The sequence below is a fragment of the Pelodiscus sinensis genome, chromosome 10 (assembly GCF_052426305.1).
Source record: "Pelodiscus sinensis isolate ZL-2025 chromosome 10, ASM5242630v1, whole genome shotgun sequence".
Taxonomy (NCBI): Eukaryota; Metazoa; Chordata; order Testudines; family Trionychidae; genus Pelodiscus; species Pelodiscus sinensis.
The window spans coordinates 51,923,704-51,948,052 of record NC_143061.1 but is presented as its reverse complement, the minus strand read 5'-3'; the positions used below and the strand labels follow the sequence as shown (position 1 = coordinate 51,948,052).

Here is a 24,349-nt window from a genome sequence, read left to right as displayed (position 1 = left end):
GAAAGCCATGGAATCCATGACTTCTGTGACCTCCATGACACATTCACAGCCTAATTGTTATGATTATTTCATTATTTTCTTGAGTCTGAAACGACCAAGAAACTTGGACCTTGACAAAAAATAACTGATTAGTTGTTCTACTGAAATTATTTTACTAGCCAGAAGTTTATAATCCTGGAGGTGAAGGACATGACTTCTTTTCTCTAGAATTAACTGAAAAAAGGACTTGGGCTCTAAGTCACTCCAGTACTGTTTAAAAGTTTACCTGCTGCATTTAAAAATCTCACATCTTTTCTTCCTTGCTAAACTTAATACACGATAAACTTCATGAAAAGCTGCTTTAATATATTCCCTAATTTTAGTACTCACTTGTTTCTCCATTTTAAAACAAAATAGTGAGTAAATTAACTAAAGCTCAAGATTTCTTCCAGCACTCTGGTTATTCCACATATAGTCTCCTTCTTGAACACATTCCACTTTTCTTTCTTCATTTCAACATTTAAGATTGGGGGGGGGGGGGGAAGGAATCTCGACATAATATTCTGAAATTCCATCAATCTGATACAGATTATCTAAAATATAGCCACCACAATACAAGGTTTACAAAATGTGTTTGTTACAGTCTGACAGTATTAAGTAATCAAGCTGTAACAAAAATGAACAGCCAGCACATTCGTTATTTTACCTGCATCGCACTTTTCCCCAGTTTCACCACCTCAAACAAAGTGACAGGGTCCCCTTCTCCATTCTGTTGAGGATGACCATTTGCTCTTCCACGACCTATTCCTCTAGTTCCAGGTTCAGAACGACTCTTGTCTCCTGGAGACTTTCGAGGTTTCTTATTGGCAGACTGGATAAAGGGAACAACATAATGAAAATTGGGTATAGTTAACATTTGAATGAATTAATTCAAAATATCTTTAAACCATTTATACATATCAATCAACAATTGCTGGGGTAAGTGCTTGGTATGCATTTTACATGTCACGTAGAGAAGTATGAACTCCTAGTACCAAAGAACTAGCAGAACATATTTCCATAACACGTGTCTTAACCAATATAATAAATACAGAAAATAATGCCATGTCTTGCAATTACGCACAAACATCAAGATTAGAAATTATGGTCAATGCAGAAATAACAAACCTGCCATGTACGTACTTACACAATAACTCGTGCACCTTATTTACAGAACTACTATATCATATTTACTTCAGGACACAATTATTACAATTGATGACAATGGTCTTTTCTTGACACTAAATCTGTGGTTGAAATCCTGGCCCCCTGAAGTCAACAAGAGTTCTACCTATGAACCCACGTTACCAGGGGTGACCCTAGACTAGCTGCCAGCAACTGGCTTCTTAGGCGAACCATGCAATCGGCGCCTCCACCTCCAAATCCCTCAATGATATTGCGCCACCATTTGGCACACCATTTAATTTGGCACCCTAGACAACCACCTAGTTCGCCGATATGGACAGGCCGCCCCTGCATGTTACATTAAAACTAAAGAAATCTTATTTTAAATACAATATCTATAGTTCTCCCTTGTGTATGTTCTACGTGAGCCACACAGCTGGGAGATCAGTTTTTGCATGTACATTAGTCATTTTGTTCCAGATTAGCTCCTTATATAAAGAGTTAATCTTGGGGTGCCATCACTGTACACAGGTCGCTGTCGTTTTCTTATCACTTCCCATTTAAACAGCAAAACTGTTTTGCACACTCCTGGCTCCACCAGCTGTTTGCCTGCAAATCTGCACAAGTCAAAAACAGACAAAGCAAGATACGTTTAAGGAGCAAATGGAGTGGAGGAACACACTCCTGGAAGAGATGTGGGCTGAGTGCCAGGATAGAAAGGCAGAATGGCAGGAGAGGAGAATGTGCGGGGAGCTGCAAGCAAGGCAACAGGACAATATCTTTGCCTCCCTGATGGCTGTGATGGAGCTCCTTGCGGCGTCCCTGGAGAAAAACACACTGCAGGATCCTTTCCAACCAATGCAAAATAACTTCTCCCCCTCCGCCAGTTCCATAGCCTCCACTCCAAGGGTCCCCAAGGGCAGTCTCATGGGGAGGGGAAACCTCAAGGGCAGCCTCACATGCAATCTCCAGGGCCTTGGGAGGCAAAATGCTGTCCTCCTCGTGTTTCTAAGTCCCCTCCCCCTCCTTTGGGGTCCCACCCGGGACTTCTTTTCTTTCCTTGCTGTCTTCGCTAAATAAAAACACATGTTTTCTGAACAGTCTCTTTACTGCTTGTACTGCAGGGTGGGCATGGGGTATTACAAGCAAACACACTGTATGTACCTAGTTGAGACCAACTTCCATGAGTCTCAAAACTGACCATTCAAAAAACTCTTACAAAGCCTCTCTGATTTGCACTACCTCCTGCTGTGCTCTCCTTATTGTCCTGGTGTCTGGCTGCTCAAACTCTCTGGCTAGGCACTTTGCCTCAGCACCCCAACCTGACAAACAAATTTCCCCCCTTGCTCTCACAAAGATTATGGAGCACACAACTGGCTACTACCAAAAAGGGAATGTTGCATTTACTGAGGTCCAACCTAGTCAGGAGACTCTTAAACATTCCCTTTAAACACCCAAAAGGGCATTCAGTCACCATTCTGCACTCACTCAGCCTGCAATTGAACTGCTTCTTACTGCAGTCTAGGCTGCCCGTGAACGGCTTCATGAACCAAGGAAGCAAGGGGTAGGTTGGGTCACCTAGGATCACTAAGAGCATTTCCACTTCTCAGATTCTGATTTTCCAATCAGGGAAGAAAGTTCCAGTATACAACTCTCTCAAGAGGCAGGAGTTTCTAAAGGTGAATGCATCCTGCACCTTTCCCGACCATCCCACATTGATGTTGATTAATGGCCCTTGTGATCCACCAGCTACCTGCAGCACCATGGAGAAGCACCCCCTGCGGTTTATGTACTCCTTGGCAAGGTGGTCGGGGGCCAAGATGGGAATGTGCATTCAGTCTATCACCCCACCACAGATAGGAAAGCCCATCACAGCAAAGTCATCCACTATGGTATCTACATTTCCCAGAGGCACAACCCTCCATAGCAGAATGGTATTGATTGCCTTGGCTACTTGTGTAACAGCCCCCACTGCAGATTTCCCCACTCTAAACTGATTCCCAACTGACCAGTAGTTGTCTGGCATTGCAAGCTTCCATAAGAGGCAACTGTCATACACTTCTCCACGGTCAGAGCACATGTCATTCTGATAGTCTTGCACTTCAGGGCAACGGGAAAGACATTCACAAAGGCTCCAAGAACGTGGCCTTGTGCTTTCGGAAGTTTTGCAGCCACTGCTGATCATCCCAGACCTATAGCACTATGTGGTCCCACCAGTCTGTGCTTTCTCACAGGACCAGAGCTGGCATCCCTCTCTGTCCAGAGGATCAAATGCCGGCTGCGTTTCCATCAGCACAAGGACTTGCATGAACAGTAAGTCCATGGGATCCCAAAATTTGTCCTCATCCTCTTCCTAATGGAGTGACATGCATACGCTCTCAACATACTGAACCATTAGGCACATACAAGTAGACAGAAACATCACAATCGTTTGATGCAAAATGGGCTCAATGTTCACGCTGATATGGCGTTTACGTGGGAAACCAGAGCCAAAAAAAGGCACATTCATCTCAAGCAAGTGGGAAGGGACTACACAAATGCATTATGGGACGCTGACAACACGAACCCACAAGGGAAGGTTACTCACCAGGTGCAGTAACTGGAGTTCTTTGAAATGGTTGTCCCCATGGGTGCTCTACCTTTAGGTGCATCAGTGCCATTGAGCCTCTGATTGGAGACTTGTGACAGCAGTGCCCATGGTCGGCTGTGCTTGCGATGTGTCGGCACACAAGATCTGAAGCAGCTATTCTGCATGCACAGCTGACCGCCTCCTCAGTTCCTTCTCTGACCCAGATGTATGTAACTCCAAAGCAGAAGGGAAGAAGGATGGGTAGTGGAGCACTCATGGAGACAACCACCTCTAAGAACTCCAGTTACCGCACCTTCTTCTTCAAGAAGTATTCCCATGGATGCTCCACCTTTACGTGATTATGAAGCAACAGTAATATTAGAAGGTGGGAACCTTGGAAAGCGCATCCTCATGGCCTGCCGCTCTGTGTATACGCCCCAGCGCCTGGAGGAAGAAGTGCATGGCGATGGAGGATTCTGGACCCAGGAATTAGGTTAGAGCGGGGGGGGGGGGGCTGGGGGTGCCTAGCTCTGTGGTAGAGAGAGGGCATTGGGTTAGAGCAGGAGGAGCTGAAGCACCTTAAACTCAAAGTGTTCATGGATGCAAATAACAATTTTACACATCAAATTATTGTATTATATTCAAACAAGACCTGAAAAAATATTATAAAATATACTTAAAACATAATTTATAATAATACATAATTAAGACTTTCCCATAGAAGTACATTTTCTTTGGTGACCCTGAAAGCTATCAGTTTTTGTTTGTGCTGCCCTCAATAGGCTTCAAGTTTGACATGCCTGTTGTAGGTCTTCTGGAATTTGTGAGGATGAGCTACACTGGTTCTGGGAAAGTCATCTTCATGGTGTTCAGCCAGCTAACATCCACGCTTGGAGATGCAATGTCTGAATATTGGGATGGTGTATCTGGGAATGCAGGGGCAAGATTAGAAAGGAAAAGGCACAAAATGAGATCAAACTAGCTACAGGCATAAAGGGAAACAAGAAGACCTTTTATAAATACATTAAAAGCAAGAGGAAGACCAAGGACAGGGTAGGCCCACTGCTTAGTGAGGAGGGAGAAGCAGTAACAGGGAACTTGGAAATGGCGGAGATGCTCAATGACTTCTTTGTTTTGGTCTTCACCGAGAAGTCTGGAGGTGTGCCTAACGTAGTGAATACAAGCAGAGAGAGGGTAAGTTTAGAAGATAGGATACACAAAGAACAAGTTAAAAATCACTTAGGAAAGTTAGATGTCAGCAAGTCACCAGGTCCTGATGAAATGCATCCCAGGATACTCAAGGAGCTGATAGAGGAGGTATCTGAGCCTTTAGCTATGATCTTTGAAAAATCATGGCAGACAGGGGAGATTCCAGAAGACTGGAAAAGGGCAAATATTGTGCCCATCTATAAAAAGGGGAATAAGAACAGCCCAGGAAACTACAGACCGGTCAGTTTAACGTCTGTCCCAGGGAAGATAATGGAGCAGGTAATTAAGGAAATCATATGCAAACACTTGGAAGGTAATAAAGTGATAGGGAATAGCCAGCATGGGTTTGTGAAGAACAAGTCATGCCAAACTAATCTGATAGCTTTCTTTGATAGGATAACGAGCCTTGTGGATAAGGGAGAAGCGGTGGATGTCATATACCTAGACTTTAGTAAGGCATTTGATACGGTCTCGCATGATATTCTTATTGATAAACTAGGCAAATATAACTTAGATAGGGCCACGATAAGGTGGGTGCATAATTGGCTGGATAGCCATAGTCTATCGGTTCTAAATCCTGTTAACGGTTCTAAATCCTGCTGGAAAGGGATAACAAGTGGAGTTCCGCAAGGGTCTGTTTTGGGACCCGTACTGTTCAATATCTTCATCAATGATGTAGATATTGGGATAGAGAGTACTCTTATTAAGTTTGCAGATGATACCAAACTGGGTGGGGTTGCAACTTCTTTGGAGGATAGGGACATAATTCAAAATGACCTTAGCAAGTTAGAGAAATGGTCAGAGGTAAACAGGATGAAGTTTAATAAAGAGAAATGCAAAGTGCTCCACTTAGGAAGGAACAATCAGTTCCATACATACAAGATGGGAAGCGACTGTCTAGGAAGGAGCATGGCGGAAAGGGATCTAGGGGTCATAGTGGACCACAAGTTGAATATGAGTCAACAGTGTGATGCTGTTGCAAAAAAAGCAAATATGATTCTAGGTTGTATCAACAGGTGTGTTGTAAGCAAAACTCGTGAAGTCATTCTGCCGCTCTACTCTGCACTAGTTAGGCCTCACCTGGAGTACTGTGTCCAGTTCTGGGCACCACATTTCAAGAAAGATGTGGAGAAATTGGAAAGGGTACAGAGAAGAGCGACAAGAATGATTAAAGGTTTAGAGAACATGACCTATGAAGCCAGGCTTCATGAACTGGGCTTGTTTAGTTTGGAAAAAAGAAGATTAAGGGGGGACATGATAGCGGTTTTCAAATATCTAAAAGGGTGTCACAAGGAGGAAGGAGAAAATTTGTTCCTCTTGGTTTCTGAGGACAGGACAAGGAGTAATGGGCTTAAAGTGCAGCAGGGGAGGTTTAGATTGGACATTAGGAAAAAATTCCTAACTGTCAGGGTGGTCAAATATTGGAATAAATTGCCAAGGGAGGTGGTGGAATCTCCCTCTCTGGAGATATTTAAGAACAGGTTAGATAGACATCTGTCAGGGATGGTGTAGACGGAGCTTGGTCCTGCCTTGAGGGCGAGGGGCTGGACTCGACCTCTCAAGGTCCCTTCCAGTCCTATTATTCTATGATTCTATGACTGTTGCGCTGTGTCAGGAGAGATAGAACTGGTGGGAAGTGATGCAGTGGTCGGATGCTCATCTATAAGAGGTATGGATCCCATGTTTCGCTGGGCCAGTTGAGGGCTATAAGGATTACTCTGGCCCTGTCCTGTTTGATCTTGAGGATCACCCATTGTATTAGTGAGAACGGGAGAAATGTGTAGGACAGAAGTGCCTTCTTCTGTATAGTGAAGGCATAGTCTAGGGAGTAAGGGCCTATGCCCGCTCTGGAGAAATAATACGGGCAATGAGCATTTGCATGGGAAATGTAGCAAACAGGTCCACTGTTGAAAACCCCCACTTCTTGAAGAGTTAGAGTCAGCATTGATGAATTTCCCATTCGTGATTTTGTAGGAGTTGTCTGCTTAGATTAGTGGTCACCAGCCAGCAGATCGGGATGTACTGGTAGATCTTAGAGCCTCTGACTGGTGATCCTGACTGGTTTGGCCAAGAGACTATCAAGTGCCTGTACTTCAGCTGCCCCTTCCCTCCACTGCTGCTCATCTCCTGCCCTTTGCCTTGGAGCTGCCCCTCCACCTGGGAGCCTCCTGCTTTCTGTGCAGGGTGGGAGAGGGAGGCTGATGTCAGGGGACCCACTCTTCCACTCTGTATCCTTTCTCCACAGAGCAGAGAGGGGGAACAACAGGACTTGGGATGGAGTTTTCTGGCTACTTTTGGGAGTGGGCCAGGGCCGGGGTGACCCTGCCTTAGCCCCACTGTATCACCGAAGAGGAGCCACCAGCAGGAGCCCACATCCCAAACTCCTACCCCAGTCATGAACCTTCTCCTGCACCCCAAGCCGTTGTCAACCCCGAGCACCCCTGCATCCAAACGCCCTCCCACAGTCTGAACCTAGAACCCCCTCCTACATCCCAACTGCCTGCACCAAGATCAGCTCAGGGCCTCCTCTCACACTCCAGATCCCTCAAGCCTGCATCCCAAACCTCTACCCCAGCTTGATGAAAGTGAGTGTGGGTGGGAAAGAGAGGGAAGATGGAGTGAGCAGGGGTTGGGCCTTGGAGAAGAGGTGGGAAGGAGGTGGGGCAAGGGTATTTGAGGTAGATCTTGGATTGAACTTAAAATTCCAAAAGTGATCTCATGCTTAAAAACACTAGAAACCACTGGCTTAGATTGTCCACAAGTACCTTGTCCTTTCCAGGGAGGTAAGTTGTGACCAGGTGTATGTTCTGTGGGATTCACCATTCTCATAAGCAGACCCACCTCTCAGCACAGTTGATATGACCTGCCTCCTCCCTGTTGGTTGATACAATACATTCTAGTGATACTGTCAGTAAGAATTTGGACTGTTCTGGATCAGCTGTAGAAAGCATGCACAGGCACTTTGTACTGCCCTGAGTTCGAGTAGGTTGATGTACTGCCTTGTCTCGTCCTGAGTCCATTGAGCCTATAACACTCAATGGTCCAGGTGTGCACCTTAGCACAGTAGTGAAGTATCTGTAGTAATCATTACTGATAGTGGGGTTTATTGGAAGAGGACCCCTACACATACATTGTTGTGCAGAGTCCACCATGTAAGTGAGGTTCTTATCTTGGCCGGCATGGTAAGTTGCTCATATGATGGATGTGTGGCCAGTACACTGTGCATAGCCATGCCTGGAGAGGCTTCATCATGTATAGGCGGGCCGGAGGCACCACAAACGTGGCCACCGCCATGTGCCCTAATATATGTAGGCAGTGCTGGGCCATTATGATCAGACTGGTCTGCGCTGTTGATATGAACTCCTAGATTGCTGAAAAGCTGTGCTCCAGAAAAGAAGCCTTTCTGCAATCTAAATATGCCCCTATACATTCTAATGTCTGCGTTGGGGTCAGTGTACACTTTGCTATGTTTATCTGGAGTCCAAGGCTTTGGAATAGCGCTCTGGTAGTTGAGACAGCTTGTTCTGTGTCTCACCCTGTGGTGCCCATTATTAGACAGTCTACGTATGGGAATATTGTGATCCCCATTTTGCATAAGTATGCAGCTATTACTGCCAAATCTTTGAGAACACTCATTGGGCTGTTGAGAGTCTAAATGGTAGCACTGTGTACTGGAAGAGTTTGTCTTTTATTATGAAATGAAGAAAGCATCTGTGCAATGGGTGTGTTGATATATGAAAATGGGCATCCTGGAGGTTGAGAGTAGACAATCACGATCCCTTTTCCAAGGCAAGAATAATTGTGGCGAGGGTTACTATCTTGAATCATTGGTAACGTACAAAGTGACTGAGTTTGCAGAAGTCTAATATTGTGGCTTCCATCCTCCCAACTTATTGGTGGTGAGGAACTAATGGGAGTAGAAACCCTTGCCTCTTTGCTCCTTTGGTACCTCTTCTATGGCACCAAGTCCTAGGAGGTGTTCCGCCTCTTGTATGAGGACATGTCCATGAGAGGGGTCCGTGAAGAGGGACAGGCAATCGGGATAGGAAGGGGAAGGAGAAGGGGGGGGGGTGATAAAAAACGGGATGCAGTAACCAGCTTTTATGATTTCTAGCACCCATCTATCGGTGGTGATGGTACATCAGGCTGCATAGAATACAGGTAGTCTGCGGTCAAATGTTGTGGAGTGTTTGAATTGCTGCCGTGGAAATTTTGAGGTCATCAGACCCTCAACCAGGACTTAAAAATGCTTGTCGGGATGTTGATGGTTGTTGGCATGTTGACTGCTTGGAGGCCTGTCTGCACCTGTTTTGGCATAGTCGACATCTATTGGTTGCTGGTTAAAGGATTTGGGTCTGTACCTCTGTGTGAATGACATGCCCTGTTTTATTTTTGTGACAGGTACGTGGATGTCAAGAGTCTTTAATGTGGCCCCTGAGTCCTTTAGAGTGTGTAAAGAGCCATTTGTGAATTCAGCAAAACCTTGGTACTCTTGAATGGCAAGTCTTCGACTATTGCTTGGACTTCTCTCGAGAGCTGAAGCCTCATCACCACTGCAGAGACTAAGGATTTGGCTGCCGTGTCTGCGGAATCCAGTGGGGCCTGTAAAGCAGTACTAGAAATTAGCACCCCTTCATTAACACTTGACTTTAAGTGATCCCTTTTATTATCTGGGAGGCATTCAATAAAAGATGCTAATTAATCAAAAATATGGAGTGCGTATTTTGCTAGTAGTGCCAAGTAATTGGCTATTGTGAGCTGGAGACTTGCAGATGAATATGCTTTTCTCCTAATCGAGTCTAGTCTCTGCCAGTCCATGTCGTAGGGGATGGTTTGGATAAATTGTCATTTCCCTCTTTGATTTACAGCCTCTACCAAGAGGGAATTTGGGGCTGGGTGGGAAAATAGGACGTCTGCTCCTTTAGGGGCAAGATAGCATTTTCTATCTGACTTCTTGCAGGTCAGAGATATTGTGACAGGCATCTGCCAGATATTTTTGACAGGATACATGAGAGCCTCATTCATGGGGATAGCTAATTTCGTATGTGGAGATGCATGTAATATGTTCATCAGTTTATGTTGTGACTTTGGCACAGCTGACAAGGAAATCTCCAGTGTCCGCAACTCTCTTTAAAAGTTCTTGGAACAATCTAAAATCATCCCCAGAGATCGGTGGTGGGGCATGATTGTATCGTCAGGGGACGATGATGAGACGTGCGTGGATAGAGGCGAGCAAGGTGTCTGTTCCTTGTATGTAATATCCATGTCCTTCTCTTCTGCATCTGAACTGTATTGATCTGGAGACTGTACTGTTGGTGCGTGTGATTATGACCCTGGAAATGGCAGTTGTGACTGCTGCATCTGCTGTATTCCATATGCTGCCCGTGGGTCCCAAGATGGCCAATTGGGTGGGATAGGTGATGGGAGCCACTGCAGTGGTTGCCATTGTTGTATTTTTTATTAGGCTTGGGTGAGGAGTGTGTCGGTAAGTGTGTCTAAATGCTAAATATTGGGACCACTGATGTGGCTGGGGTGGGTGAGAAGTTATACCTGGATGTGTTCAGGGTACCATCAGTGCCAAACAAGGGTATTCCCAGTACCGAATAGAGAACTCCGCCACAGCTATAAATTGCAGTATCAGCAGAGGAGGGGGCAGTATGGAAACCAGCAGGGCTCGCAGCGTCTGCAGTGATGTTTATTTTGGTGCCAACTTTTTGTGCGTCATCGGCAGGGCTCGACAAATAATACAATCTACTCGCCCGTGGCGAGTAGATTGTAACCCAGAAGAGCTGGGTTTGGGCGATCTGCGCATGCGCAGATCGCCGGACAGCGCGGCTGGCAAGCAGGGCTTGCCGCAGTTTGGCGACTCTGGTCATTGGCACCAAGTGTTTCACTGGTGGCGACACTGCTGCCATGGGTGGAATGGTGCTGCAGCCAGTGCCAACAGCATTTTGATCGATGCCAGCATAGAGGCTTTGCATTTCACCGCTGCTGGTGTCTTTGATAAGGCACGAGCTTTATTGCTTGGAGTCGCAGCTTTTATCATTGCCAGACTGCTTGTCCGACCCTTTTTGTATTGAGGGTACAGGGACAGTACTCTGTGGAGGGGAACCTTCCTCAAAGGAGAATCCATTCCTGGGGAGGAAAAGGACCTCTATTTTTGTTCCTGAGCTTTTTCCTGGTCCTTTGAGCTCAATCAAGTGGAAGCCCCCTTTCTCCGATACTGTCCCAAGGGACATCTGCCTGGGCAGGGTGATTTGTTCCGGGTCTGAAGCCGGCCAAGCCTTTTTCTCCATTTGAATCATTTTTAATTGTAGCTCTCTGGCTTTTCTTGTTCGGGATGTAAGTTTTTTTGCAGTGAGGGCACTGTTCTGTGGTATACTCCTCACCCCAACTAAAGACACACTGTTTGTGTCCATCAGAAATAGAAATGGACAGCCTGCAGCTCATGCATCATTTCAAACAGGAAAAGCCAGGCACATTCCAGGGAAAGCAAGGTTTCAGCAGGTGTTGATATTGCTGAGGTTGACATTGATATTTAATTCTCTAAACTACTTCTAATCTACTATCCTAGGTGAAGAGAATTTTTTTTAAAAAAACCTATCGCAATGGAGGGTAAGACAGACTAATAATAACTATTAACTATTAAAACAAATTCTATAGTAACAACTGTCTACCTATAAACTATGTAACTTCTCAGTGAGGTAAAAGAGTGACTGCTGAGCTGCGACCGAAGCTGGCGATGGTTGTGAAGGAATTGAGAAGACAGTCAGCTGCGCATGCAGAGTAGCTGTTTCAGACGTCATACACCACGTGCACAGCTGACTGCAAGCACTGCTGTCACAAATCTCTGATCAAAGGCACAGCAGAGCTGATACACCTAAAGGCGAAGCTCCCATGAGGACAACTCGAAGAACCACCATCCACTGCAGTTTTGGTCTCAGCATGCACAGGTATCATAACCCATTGTGCAAAGTGGTGCAGGCACTATAGGATATTTACCCACAGTGCATCATTCTTCAGTCAACTACAGGCTCCCTAATGGAGATGTGCTAATGTGAACTACATTAAATTCTTCCCCACAATGTGGGGACAGACCTTTGATTTGGCAAAATTGGGTGACCAGAATTGACCAAAATAGATTCGATCTCATCTCATAGTGTAGATGTGGCCTGAGAGATGGAAAGAAATCCCATTTCTAATGAGAGAGCATACACAGAAAAAGCACATATTAAACTATCAATTCAGTTAACTAAAAGCAGCTCCATGTCAAGACTATGGAGTATTGAAAAACTGGCATATTGTGTCTACTATATAAGTCTGAGGCTTTTTTCACAAAATAATAATGTGATTAGCATTTTCATGTGGCATAAAAAGTTACATTGAAAGTTAACTATGAGCATGAGTTATCCTAGGTTTGTACTAGACTACTTATTTTATGGACAAAGCTTAACTGGTAGTGAAAGATACTATTCCCTCCTATGTGAGAGTCAATACTAGGATGTTTGTCAATTACAGAAACATCTGAAGTGCAGGTAAGAGGCTGAATGGCATGGTTGATTTGTAAACACTGATTTTAGAGAGAAAACTGGAGAAAATATTGATTGGAAGGAGTCAATGAGTACAGAGGAAGACTTCTCTAAGGTCAGCTGAACAAAGGGTATCACGAGGGGGCAGACATGAACTTTTTTTTTTCCAGCTTGATCCCTAAACCTTGGACAAGCGGGCTTAGCATCCCCACCACCACAACAACCACCTTCTCACAAGAGGAGTCCTTTTAATTGCTACTGGAGAACTATTTTCAGGTACCACATGAACAGAGAGGTTAAAGAATATGCAGCATTCTGCATTTGAAGCACATGGAAGTAAGGCAGTTCTGCAACTGCTCTCTGAGGCTACATCTACACTGTAGCCTTCTTCTGCAAAAGCTTATGCAAATGAAGCACGGAGTTGAATACTGCTATGCTTTGTTTGCATAATTAATTAGCAGCTGCTTTTGCACAAAACCCCCCTCTTCCGCAAGAGCCATTCTTCCTTTAAAAAAAAAAAAAAAAAAAAAAAAAAAAGAGGAACAACAGGTCTTGTGCAAGAGGGGGTTTCTGGTGTGGGTCCAGAGATGAGGGGTTTCGGGTGCAGGCTGGGGAGGGTAGGGCAGAGGGGTTCAATATGTGGGCAAAGACTCTGTGCTGGGGCATGGAGGTAGGGTACAAGAGGTGCAGACTCTGTCTGGTGGTGCAGGAGCTGGACCTCCTGTTGACTGCTTCCAGGGCACAGCATAGCCTGCGATGCCAGAACAGGCAGGAAGCTGGTCATACCACCTCCCGGTCATCTTCTCACCCTACTGCAAGACCACCCAGTGACTGTCTTTCTGCGACGCAGTACTGGGTCATGATCCATACTTTGAGGATGACTTTCCAAAAATACAATATTGCCATAGGCTTTAACGTACAGGATGGCTAATGACACAAATGTGGAAAACATGCCTTACAATGAGAGACTTAAGGAGCACAGTATATTTTGTTTATCAGAAAAAAACATCGAGAAGCAATTCGATCATGGTTCACAAAAACTTAGATGAAGAGAAGGTACTTATTAGAGCATTCTAATGTATCAGGCAGAAGCATAAGACAGCCCAATGGCTAGAAACAGATATTAGGAAATTCCAACTAGAAATAAGGTTCTGCTCAGGCTGCATAGAAAAAGGTTTCCTCCTCTGAGATTATCTTGTTCATCTACAACAGCAGATATGTTCTATAAACGTCTATGATTTTTTTTATAACATATTCCATTCACGTACTTCAGATAATTTAAAAGGAAAAAACAGGGAAAGACAAAATTATTAAAATGAAGATCACAAAAACGATGCACAATTCTCACAAAAAAATCTCATACATTGCGTAATTCCTATTACAGAATCAGACTTAATAGTAATACTTATGATGGCCACTACCTACACAGCACTGTTTGATAGAATATAACCTCTACAATTATATATGACTGTGAAGAGCTTCAAAAAGATGCCACCAAACTAAGTGATTAGGCAACAAAATGGCAAATGAAATTTCATGTTGATAAATGAAAAGTAATGCACATTGGAAAAAATAATCCCAACTATATATAGAATATGATGGGAACTAATTTGGCTACAACTACTCAAGAGAGATCTAGGAGTCACTGTGGATAGTTCTCTAAAAACATCCACTCAGTGTGGGTGAGGCAGTGAAAAAAGCAAATAGAATGTTAGGAGTCATTAAAAAAGTGATAGAGAATAAGACAGAAAATATCTTATTGCTTCTATATAAAACCATGGTACGCCCACATCTTGAATACTGTGCACAGATGTGGTCACGTCATCCCCCAAAAAATGTATTGGGATTAGGAAAGGTTCAGAAAAGGGCAACAAAAATGATTAGGGGTTTGGAATGGGTCCCATATGAAGAGAGATTAAAAAGACTGGGACTTTTCAGCTTAGAAAAGAGAAGACTAAGGGGGGATATGATAAAGGTCTATAAAACCATGAGTGGTATGGAAAAAGTAAATAAGAAAAAGTTCTTTACTTATTCCCATAATATAAGAACTAGGGGTCACTAAATGAAATTAATAAGCAGCAAGTTTAAAACAAAAGTAAGTTTTTCTTCATGCAGCGCAGTCAACCTCTGGAACTCCTTGCCAGAGGATGCAGTGAAGGCTAGAACCTTAACAGGATTAAAAAAAGAGCTACATAGACTCATGGAAGTTAGGTCCATCGATAGCTATTGGCCAGGATGGTGTCCCTAGCTTCTGTTTCTCTGGAAGTAGTAAACAGGGGAGGGATCACATGAGGATTACCTGTTATAATCCCTTCCTCTGGGGCATCTGGTATTGGCCACTGTCGCCAGACAGGATACCAGGCTAGATGGACATTCGGCCTGACTCAGTATGGCCATTCTTACGTTATTATGACCGGTGAGCAATTTACTCATAAGAGAAGTAAATATCTTACAAACAAAAAGGGTTACTTACTAGTTATTGCAAGTTTTTTAATTGCCTACGTACATTCCCATTCATGGTGTGTAATGTACCAAGGCCCCAGAAGACTCTCTGGTTAATAAATACCTATAAAACAGATACCAAATCTAGGTATAATGTTCATATTATACTAAAGAATAAAGCTCCTTATCCAGATTCACAACACAAAATACGTTGCTGTATCTTAAATCTTTTAACCTGCATTAGTAGATAAGAACATAAGAACAGAAGAACGGCCGTACTGGGTCAGACCAAAGGTCCTTCTAGCCCAGTATCCTGTCTGCCGACAGTGGCCAGCACCAGGTGCCACAGAGAGGGTGGACCGAAGACAATGATCAAGCGATATGTCTCCTGCCATCTCTCTCCAGCCTCTGACAAACAGAGGCCAAGGACACCATTTTATCCCCTGGCTAATAGCCTTTTATGGACCTAACCTCCATGAAATTATCTAGCTTCTCTTTAAACTCTGTTATAGTCCTAGCCTTCACAGCCTCCTCTGGCAAGGAGTTCCACAGGTTGACTACACGCTGTGTAAAGAAGAACTTTCTTTTATTAGTTTTAAACCTGCTACCCATTAATTTCATTTGGCGTCCTCTAGTTCTTCTATTTAGGGAACTAATAAATAACTTTTCTTTATCGGCCCTCTCCACACCACTCATGATTTTATATACCTCTATCATATCCCTCCTCAGTCTCCTCTTCTCTAAACTGAAAAGTCCCAGTCGTTTTAACCTCTCCTCATATGGGACCCATTCCAAACCCCTAATCATTTTAGTTGCCCTTTTCTGAACCCTTTCTAAGGCCAAAATATCTTTTTTGAGGTGAGGAGACCACATCTGTACACAGTATTCAAGATGTGGGCGTACCATATTCTGGGTCTTATTTTCTATCCCTTTCCTAATAATTCCTAGCATCCTATTTGCCTTTTTGACCACCGTTGCACACTGCATGGAAGTTTTTAGATCTTCCTAGGGATTAACTAAACATTCTATTGAAAGCGTGAGCATACTTTCTAGATCACATGAAGAAATTAGAAGCCACTAAAAGATAGCTCAAGCACTGTTTCACTCAAAGTAAAAAAGAGTTATGCTTAATAAAATCACTCTCGGGCCTAGGAAGAATATTGTGTCTCTTGCTATATAAAAAAGTTTTGCCTGCTGGGCCACAGATTGACATCACGCTCTCAGGACACGAAAGCAGCCAGAGAGAAGGGGGGTGTTAAGGGTAGCAAGCACGAGTCACAGCCCGCTATTAATATGAAATAACAAAAGACAAAAATGTAACGTGCATGTATATAAAGGAAAAAGTACAAATAGCTCGTCAACTTATCTTTTAAGTAGATCCTATATTTCTATTTCAACACACAATTTTTTCTGATCAATGTTACATACATACTATGCATCAGACATGTTAGCATATAGTTATTTAAACAACTAATTGATAAACCTAGGCTTATCGGTTAACCCTAACAACTACACACAATCCCCACCCCCTGCTGAATCTGGAGCCCACAGAGTCACCTCTTCCCGCAGCGCTGCTGCCTCTATATAAGAGGCAAAAGCATGTGTGGGGGGGAGGGCGCAGCGGGAGAGAGAGGAGACAGGATGGTGGAGCAGCCCCTGTCTACAGGGAACTCAGGCCGCACGCTGACAGGGACTGCTGCTGCCCCATCTGGATCAAAGGTACCCGTGTGGGACGGCAGGTAGGAGCCCGTCAGCACAGGGAGCCCATTTTTAAACTGGCTCCCTTCGCAGACCAGCTCCACCTGCCACCCTGCGTTGCTGCCTCTGATACAGAGTAGGTAGCACAGGGGAAGGAGGATCTCCAGGAGTGGGGTCACGAGTCAGGAGTCCACTGGCTGCTGGCCCCACACCAGGGAGCATTTTATTAACCGTGTAACGGCTAAAAATTGTTGCAGCTACACAATTACTAAAATATACGCTATCTAACATCCCTACTGCGCACTATAAATCTTCATATAGTTTGAGAAATGATTCTCTGCAAACCTACTGATGTGATCAGCAGGAGGACAGGATGGGAGAACAGTCTACAATCAAGTTTAAATTGATAACACAACATAACTGAACACCACATACTGGAGGCCTGCCAGGGCGACCCCTTTTTCTCTTTCCTTTGACTTCTGTTTCTTCAAGCTCACTGCCAGCATCTGAATGTGCAGTAGTTTCATTTGTTGAATCCCTAGAGAAAAAATACTGGTTAAATTAGGATTTGAAATAAGTTATTCATTTACTGATGAATGGGCCACTGATTAAATATTTAGGTCTAGTGTAAAACAAAACAAATTATCCTTTAAAAGCTTTGTGCAGCATTCACTCTGCAAATTCATCAAACACTACCACCTATAGAGGAATGCTAAACTATGTAAGTTTTATGAAGCTAAAAATTACACTGTGTGCACTCAGACCAGAAGACATATTTAAACAACTGGCTCTTTTAAAATTAAATTCTTCTTTGAAAACTGACTATGTTAAACAGCACCTTCTTAACAGATCCATTCATGTATATATGTAGTAGTATCAGCAAGCCCGCATGATAAAAATAAGATTACACTACTATTTACTCAGTATCCATGAAAGACCATAAAGCTATCAGGAAAGCAAGATAGATTCTATCCCAGTTATTGCTTTATTAAAATGATTATGTACATTCCAATTATAGAGCAAAATTCTAAACTAAGCTGCACTAAAATACAATGAACAGTACAGTGCAAATAAGGGCAGAATTTATCCTAAAGAATCTTTATTGCTGGTGATGATGTAATTCAGAGAAGCTTCAGCTTGATTCTCATCCCAGGTTGAGTTTATGGCTTTGGGGGTTAGAAAAAAATCTTTTCACTTGCACACCGAGCAAATCTTATCCACAAGTCACTGAGAGACGAAGGACAGTCTATACTACAAATGGAAGTCAACCCATATTATGTCAATTCACTGGCACCACACTGATCACTGAATTGGCGAATGTACACAATACCCTCTTCTTAGGCCAGTGATGCACGTCCTCCCCAAGAATGCTTCTGCTGATCGAAGCATGGGATCCTCATCAGGAGAAATTGAGAAAATATAAATGAGAAAATATGAATGTCATTATCAACGTGACATTCAATGAAGGTGCCAAAAGCTCTGTGTGTAAATTCTTGCGTTGGTACCCTTCCTATCTAATTGCTATCCCATGATTCTTATCTGCTTCTTTTAACTATCCAATCCTTAGGTGCTTATAGGTTACCAGTTCTGCCTACTTGTTTTTCCCTTTGATATTTTCATACACTCTGCTCGTTGCCAGCCCCCTTCCTTTTTTTTTCCCCCCCTCTCCCTCCCCTATTTATTTTGGGTCTGAACATCCTAAACTTAAAACTTGGGTCATCTGAAGTGGGCTATGCCCACGAAAATGACACCATCTACATGTTTTGTTAGTCTATAAAGTGCTACCACACCATTTGTTGTTTTTCAAAAAAGCTAAGGCTGACTGTGCTTAAGAGTGTACTTAATTTTCGAGTAAGCCCCATTGAGCTCATTTACACTTCTGGGTTTTTTTGAGATAAACAAGTACTGAATGGGTTGGAAACCTATAGCTCACAAGCTAGATCCGGCCTGTGATGTTCTTTGATCCAGCCTGCAAGACTTAGTCACTACTCCCAACACCAGGGGTGCAAGCCAGTGCAGTGGGGAGGGGAGCATGACACTTCAGAGGGGGGGGGGGGGGGAGAAGAACCTTATGGGCCCAATCCAGGCAAACTGGGGTCAGATCCTATACGTGGGCTCTATCTGGCAAGTGGGAAAGAAGCTCTGTGTTTCCACAAAAATGCTCCATGCAGGCACCAGCCCACATCACTCCCATTGGCTGAATTTACTTGTCAAATCACACATACTAAAAGACACAGAGTCTTCAAGAACAATGTATTGCAAAGTTAATTATTTAAGTTACTAATCAGTTGATCCACTCAGCCATATCCACATCTTCATCTACATCATTTTCTCCCAATAAGGAGTTTTCCTTATGATGTTTCATTCTTGCAATTAGGCCCTGCATCATCTACTTGCACTGCTTACACTGGACATGTTTTCCTTTTTTTACCCAGGGAACAAAATATTCCCAGATATAGTTTTTGGGAAGAGAGACTGACAGTTTTTCTGTGGCAAAAGCATGGGGGAATATAAGAAGCTCTAAGTGCGCTCAATAGTATCTTCCCTTTTCCTTTCCAGTCCACTTCACTGTTCCTGTCTGTGCTGCCACTGTTCTTTCTTATATATTGTCCCTGTCTTTAGATGATGTCTTAACTAACTCCTCTGCTGTGCATGGCCAATGTCCACGACCATAAATGCACAAAACAAAACAATCCTATTCAGCTTGTGTCCTTCTTTGCACATATTACTCTTTAGTCTGCTGAAAAACAGAAATTGGAAGCCCAGATCTTTCAAGAAACAAGAGCTTGTAGTTAGGCTGGACAGACTAGAGCCATTAATTCATTTTTATAAAAGACTGTTCGTGTATCATGTTTGTGATGAAATGTAACTAACTTATTTTTAAATGAGAAATATAGTATGCGGATTGTTTACAAAAAATTAAAAGTACAATTTAAATTTTTAAAAAATCCATGGAAAGCAGGGTTGCTCCAGCAATGACCCACCACACTGAACTGCGCATGGCTGGGCTGATCTGGCCCACCAAAGTCCCATTATGCCACCAAGTCACTATGGTCCTGGGTTGCAGGAGGGGGACTGCGCCTCTTGCTGATTACCAGTTACTGGGTAAGCATGCCAGTAAGGCTAATGCTTACCAGGTAACCGATTAACCTTTTACATCCCTAACCTACATTCCCTAGCAACATTACGGGGTGCTTGCAAGTGCGAACAGCCAGCTTTTTATCCTATAGCACAGGGGTGGGCAATAATTTTTAAAAGGGGGCCACTTAAGAAATTTCTGGACTGGCCCCAGGCCACCCCGGAAGGGGCGGGCCTCAGACAGAAGGGGAGGGACCAAGAGACTTCTTGGGGGGCGACCAAAATGATATGGGGGCTGGAGCACATGACCTATGAGGAGGGACTGAGGGATTTGGGTTTGTTTAGTCTTCAGAAGAGAAGAGTGAGGGGGGATTTGATAGCAGCCTTCAACTTCCTGAAGGGAGGTTCCAAAGAGGATGGAGAAAGGCTGCTGACAATAGTGACGGATGGCAGAATGATGAGCAATGGTCTAAACTTACAGTGGGAGAGGTCTAGGTTGAATAGTAGGAAAAACTTTTTCACTAGGAGGGTGGTGAAGCACTGGAATGGATTACCTAGGGAAGTGGTGGAATCTCCATCCCTAGAGGTGTTTAAGTCTCGGTTTGACAAAGCCCTGATTGGGTTGATTTAGTTGGGATTGGTCCTGCCTTGGGCAGGGGGCTGGACTTGATGGCCTCCTGAGGTCTCTTCCAGCTCTATGATTCTATGATTGTGCTTACCCCCACCCTGATTGGCCTGGGGTGGGGGAGCATGAGAAGTCTTTCCCCTCCCTCCCCAGCCCCACTACCTAGAGAAAAATGGCAGCTGCTCTAAAACAACTGGCGGTTCCCTCTAGGCGCCTAGTGGGAGGAGACCTCGCATGCTCCCCCTGCTTCCAGGCCTATCAGGGTCTGGGGGCGGGGGAGCGCACGATGTCTCTTTGCCATCCAAGAGCACGCGGCAGCTAGAGACACATGCTGGCTGTTTTTAAATAGTCGGAGTGTCTCTCTAGCCGCTGCATACCCTTGGCAGGGCAGGAACAGTACATACGAGACTTTGCGCGAGCCCAGCCCCGCAGGCCAATCAAGCATGCAAAGCTTCCCCTCCACCCCCTGCCAAAGGCACGTGGCAGCTAGAGATACATGCCAACTGTTTTAAAACAGCCAGCATGTCTCTCCAACCGCCATGAACTGTTGCAGGGGCAAGGAAACTCCCCCTCCCCTATGCCCTGATTGGCCTGAGAATGAGGGAGCAAAAGAGCAGCCACAGAGCAGATCTACCAGCTTGGCAAACTGGATCCGGCCCGCGGAGTGCCCTTTGCCCACCCCTGCTATAGCAGAAGGTGAAAGTCCATAGCCTTGGCTATAAAGGCAAATATAAAATTGGAATAACTGACAATTTTGTTTATGAGTACTAGAATTTAGCTCATACTTCCAAAGTTCTACTGGCTCTGCAGTGCTATAAGAAATAGTGAAAAATATTTTTATTATGGGTACAAGACTAAAAGAAACATATACAAAAACATATCTGTTCAGTGAGATGGTGCCGCTTTTACACAGTCACTTTACCAAGTAGACTACTACTTTAAGTGACTAACAGTCCATGCAGGAAGTCTATAGCAAAAACACAATACAGACCTTAATCTCTCAGTCCCATGCCTTAAAGCCATTTGTTCCTCCCCAAGTAATACTCCTCTTATTTTTAGACATCTGAAGAATTCAAATTGTAAATAAAAAATCAATTTCAACTACTCACTGTAACACCGGCAAATCTGAAGTAATCATTTTTGTAGCACTGCACCCTGTATGAAATATTAGAACTACATAGAATTTCTTCTAGTGATGATGTTACAAAACAACTTCCTGGAAACTTTTTTCATGAATCTGAAAGTCCAGTCTATAAAATGAAAAGATAAAAATGTGTTAAAGTCACGATTTCAAATGCACATTCAATATATTAAATGACTAAAGGGGCACTGTTATAGACAAAAAGCTGTTAGTTCTGTATTAAGTTTGCTATTTCAATCACATGAAACTCCAAAAATTCAGAATGAATATGCTATGGCAACTTGGCTATATCCTTACATATAGTCATCATTACAACTGGGTCTAACCACAATAATCTGAAAATCTGGGAGTGACCTTTTTTTAAGGTATTTCATGTGTCATTTTGTATTCTCATATGTATATTCATGCTGATGTCACATTAACATAATCTGTATATATACTATTCTAAGAAAACAAAAAAATGAAGATACAAACAATACAAAATAAATGTAAACGAGATGAGCACAAGGGGATAGTGAATGAACTTTCTATTCAACCCAGGAAAAATGGAATCTATTCAGTAGGGTTTAATTTGACCTGAAAGTTAAGTCTGAGCTGAAGAAGGCCTTAAGACAAAATTCTTGTTAATGTTACCTTCCAAGAACTCCTGCTGCGTGATTAGTCTAGCTAATAAAATGCAGGCTGAAAGAGTTTTAGATTATTTTTCCCCATAGTAATTCAAACCACACATACAAGAATGTCTAACTATAACAAAAAGAGTTTTAACCATGAAGATTCCAAAACTATGGCTAAATTCATCTTGCACAATAAGGCAGAATTTAAAATAAAATATACAAGTATGCATTCTCAGAAAAGGAACCCTCCAGTCTGGAGATGAGGGAGTTAAATGACATCACAAAGGCACGTTTGAGAGAACTTTCCAAATTAATGGACTGTATAAAACTGAGGCAGATTTGTTGATACAACCAAATATAAGGGATTGATATAAAGTTGTTGCATTCAATGTGAGTCTGATGAATAAAACACATGTTGTTTTCTAGCATCTGTGGGAAACTGAACTGAATGCATTATGGAGTGCTGCACTGTGTTACAGAAAGCCCTGTAGACACAGTGAAGGGAGCAATTAATGCTAGCATCTTTTCCTTAAACATTTCATTCCTTGCCTTCAAAACTTTGAATGGAAGGGACACATCCTGATGGATCCTGAAAGAGTCATCAAAATGAAAGGATTTTTTTTTTGCATTCATTTCCTAAATTTCATACTGGGCTGATGTACTTAAGTAGGTTAGAGAAATTACATGGGGAGTTGCATCTGCCTGAGAAACAAAGGTAAACCTGCATTGATGAAGCTGCTCCCGTGATTTGTCAACCTCCTTGATCCACAAGGCTACAATGTGCATTTGTCTCCATCTTATTTTATCAACATCTAAATGTTTCTGCAAGCAGTCATACCAGGAACATCACACCATAGTTAGTAACTATGACAACATGCCTAAGCCCTTCCCACTTCTGGAAAACTACACAGCCAGAAGGGTCTGCAGCAGCAGTTCTACCTACTGTGCTTCCCACATTCCTCATCATGAAACACATCTCTCAACCTTCACATCTGAGAATGTGCAACACCAGCACACAAAATGGGTGACCAATGACCAAAATACTCACATTTTCTTTCGTCCTTTGAAGTTTGTGTGAATTAAATATAATATTTATCCTTATGAAACTCTAAATTAGCACATTTATACATTGCTTTTAATAGCAAAGGTAAATAACCATAACAACCACCAGTGAACTCTCTCTGGAAGCCTTCCATGGTTGAAAAAGTTTGAATTAGTTAAATGTTTATAGAGCAGTCATGCAGTTGTGTCAGGTTTCCGCTCAACTGGCCTGCTCTGTCATGGCCCTTGCCAACTTACTGAAAAATGACTGTTGCACACACAACCAGTCCTACCACTGGCATACAGAGCAGTTTGATGGCCTCCTTTTATAGTTCACACATGAACTCCTCGTTGCATGTTCTGGTAATGATACAGCTGTTACTTTATTTCCAGGGACTTGGATTACATTATTTTGGATATGGGATAGAACCATGGTCACCAACCCATCGATCACCATCAACTGGTCAATTTTGGGGGTACAACCAGTTAATCACGAGATGTTCCATTCCTCCCCCTCCCATGAAGAAGCAGCCCATGCTGGCGCTACACCTCCTGGGAAAATGGAGGTAGTGTCAGCTTCCTGCGGCGTGGAGGAAGTTCCGCAGGTGCACACCAGAGCTGGTGCTCCAGGAAGCATGCGCTGCTCCTCCCCAGAACAGTCGGTGCACTTCCTGAGAACTTGGATCTGCCACACAGCCAGGGACTTCCTTCCCCCATGCTGCCTGCCTGCGGTGAAGGGGGGGGGGGGGGAAGAGAAAGAGAGACTTCCTGAGAAGTTGGATCTGGCGCAAAGCAGCAGGACTCCTCCCCCCACGGACAGGAAGGAAGGCAGGCTGCACGGGGAAGGAAGTCCCTGATTGTGCGCCAGAGCCGGCGTCTCAGGAAGCACACCGGCTGTTTTGAGAACGGAAAGGGAAGCACATGCTCTTGTTGAAACTCTGGATCTGGGGCAGTCCTGGGACCCCCAGGTACAACCCGAGCTGTCCCTGTATCCGCTTCCTGGCAAGACCCCCCACAGCACCCTGCCCCCTCACCATGCCCAGACCACCACAAGTATCCTGCCCCCAGCACCCTGCTGCCTCCCCCTGCCAAGATCCCCATGAATACCCTGCCCCTTAACCAGGGCCCCACCAGCAACCTGCCCTGGCCTCCAAACCCCCACCAGCACCCTTTGCCTGCCCCCTGGCCAGACCTCCATCCAGCACCCTTCCCCGGCCTTGTGGCAAGACCCACACCAGCACACTACTCCTTCCCCCTCCC

At 43.9% G+C, this 24,349-nt stretch overlaps 1 protein-coding gene across 2 annotated transcripts in view; it reads right to left on the bottom strand.

Annotated features, from left to right (window-relative positions):
- STAG1 (STAG1 cohesin complex component) overlaps window positions 1-24,349 on the bottom strand; it is a 296,109-nt gene that overhangs the window by 200,378 nt on the left and 71,382 nt on the right. For both annotated transcript variants that reach the window (XM_089780890.1, XM_089780891.1), the window contains exons 3-5: window positions 21,403-21,543; window positions 17,026-17,128; window positions 686-850 (exon numbers count right to left, since the gene is read on the bottom strand). In XM_089780890.1, the coding sequence (XP_089637016.1) occupies window positions 686-850; window positions 17,026-17,128; window positions 21,403-21,431 (297 nt within the window). In that variant the 5' untranslated portion in view covers window positions 21,432-21,543. The remainder of the gene's footprint in view (window positions 1-685; window positions 851-17,025; window positions 17,129-21,402; window positions 21,544-24,349) is intronic.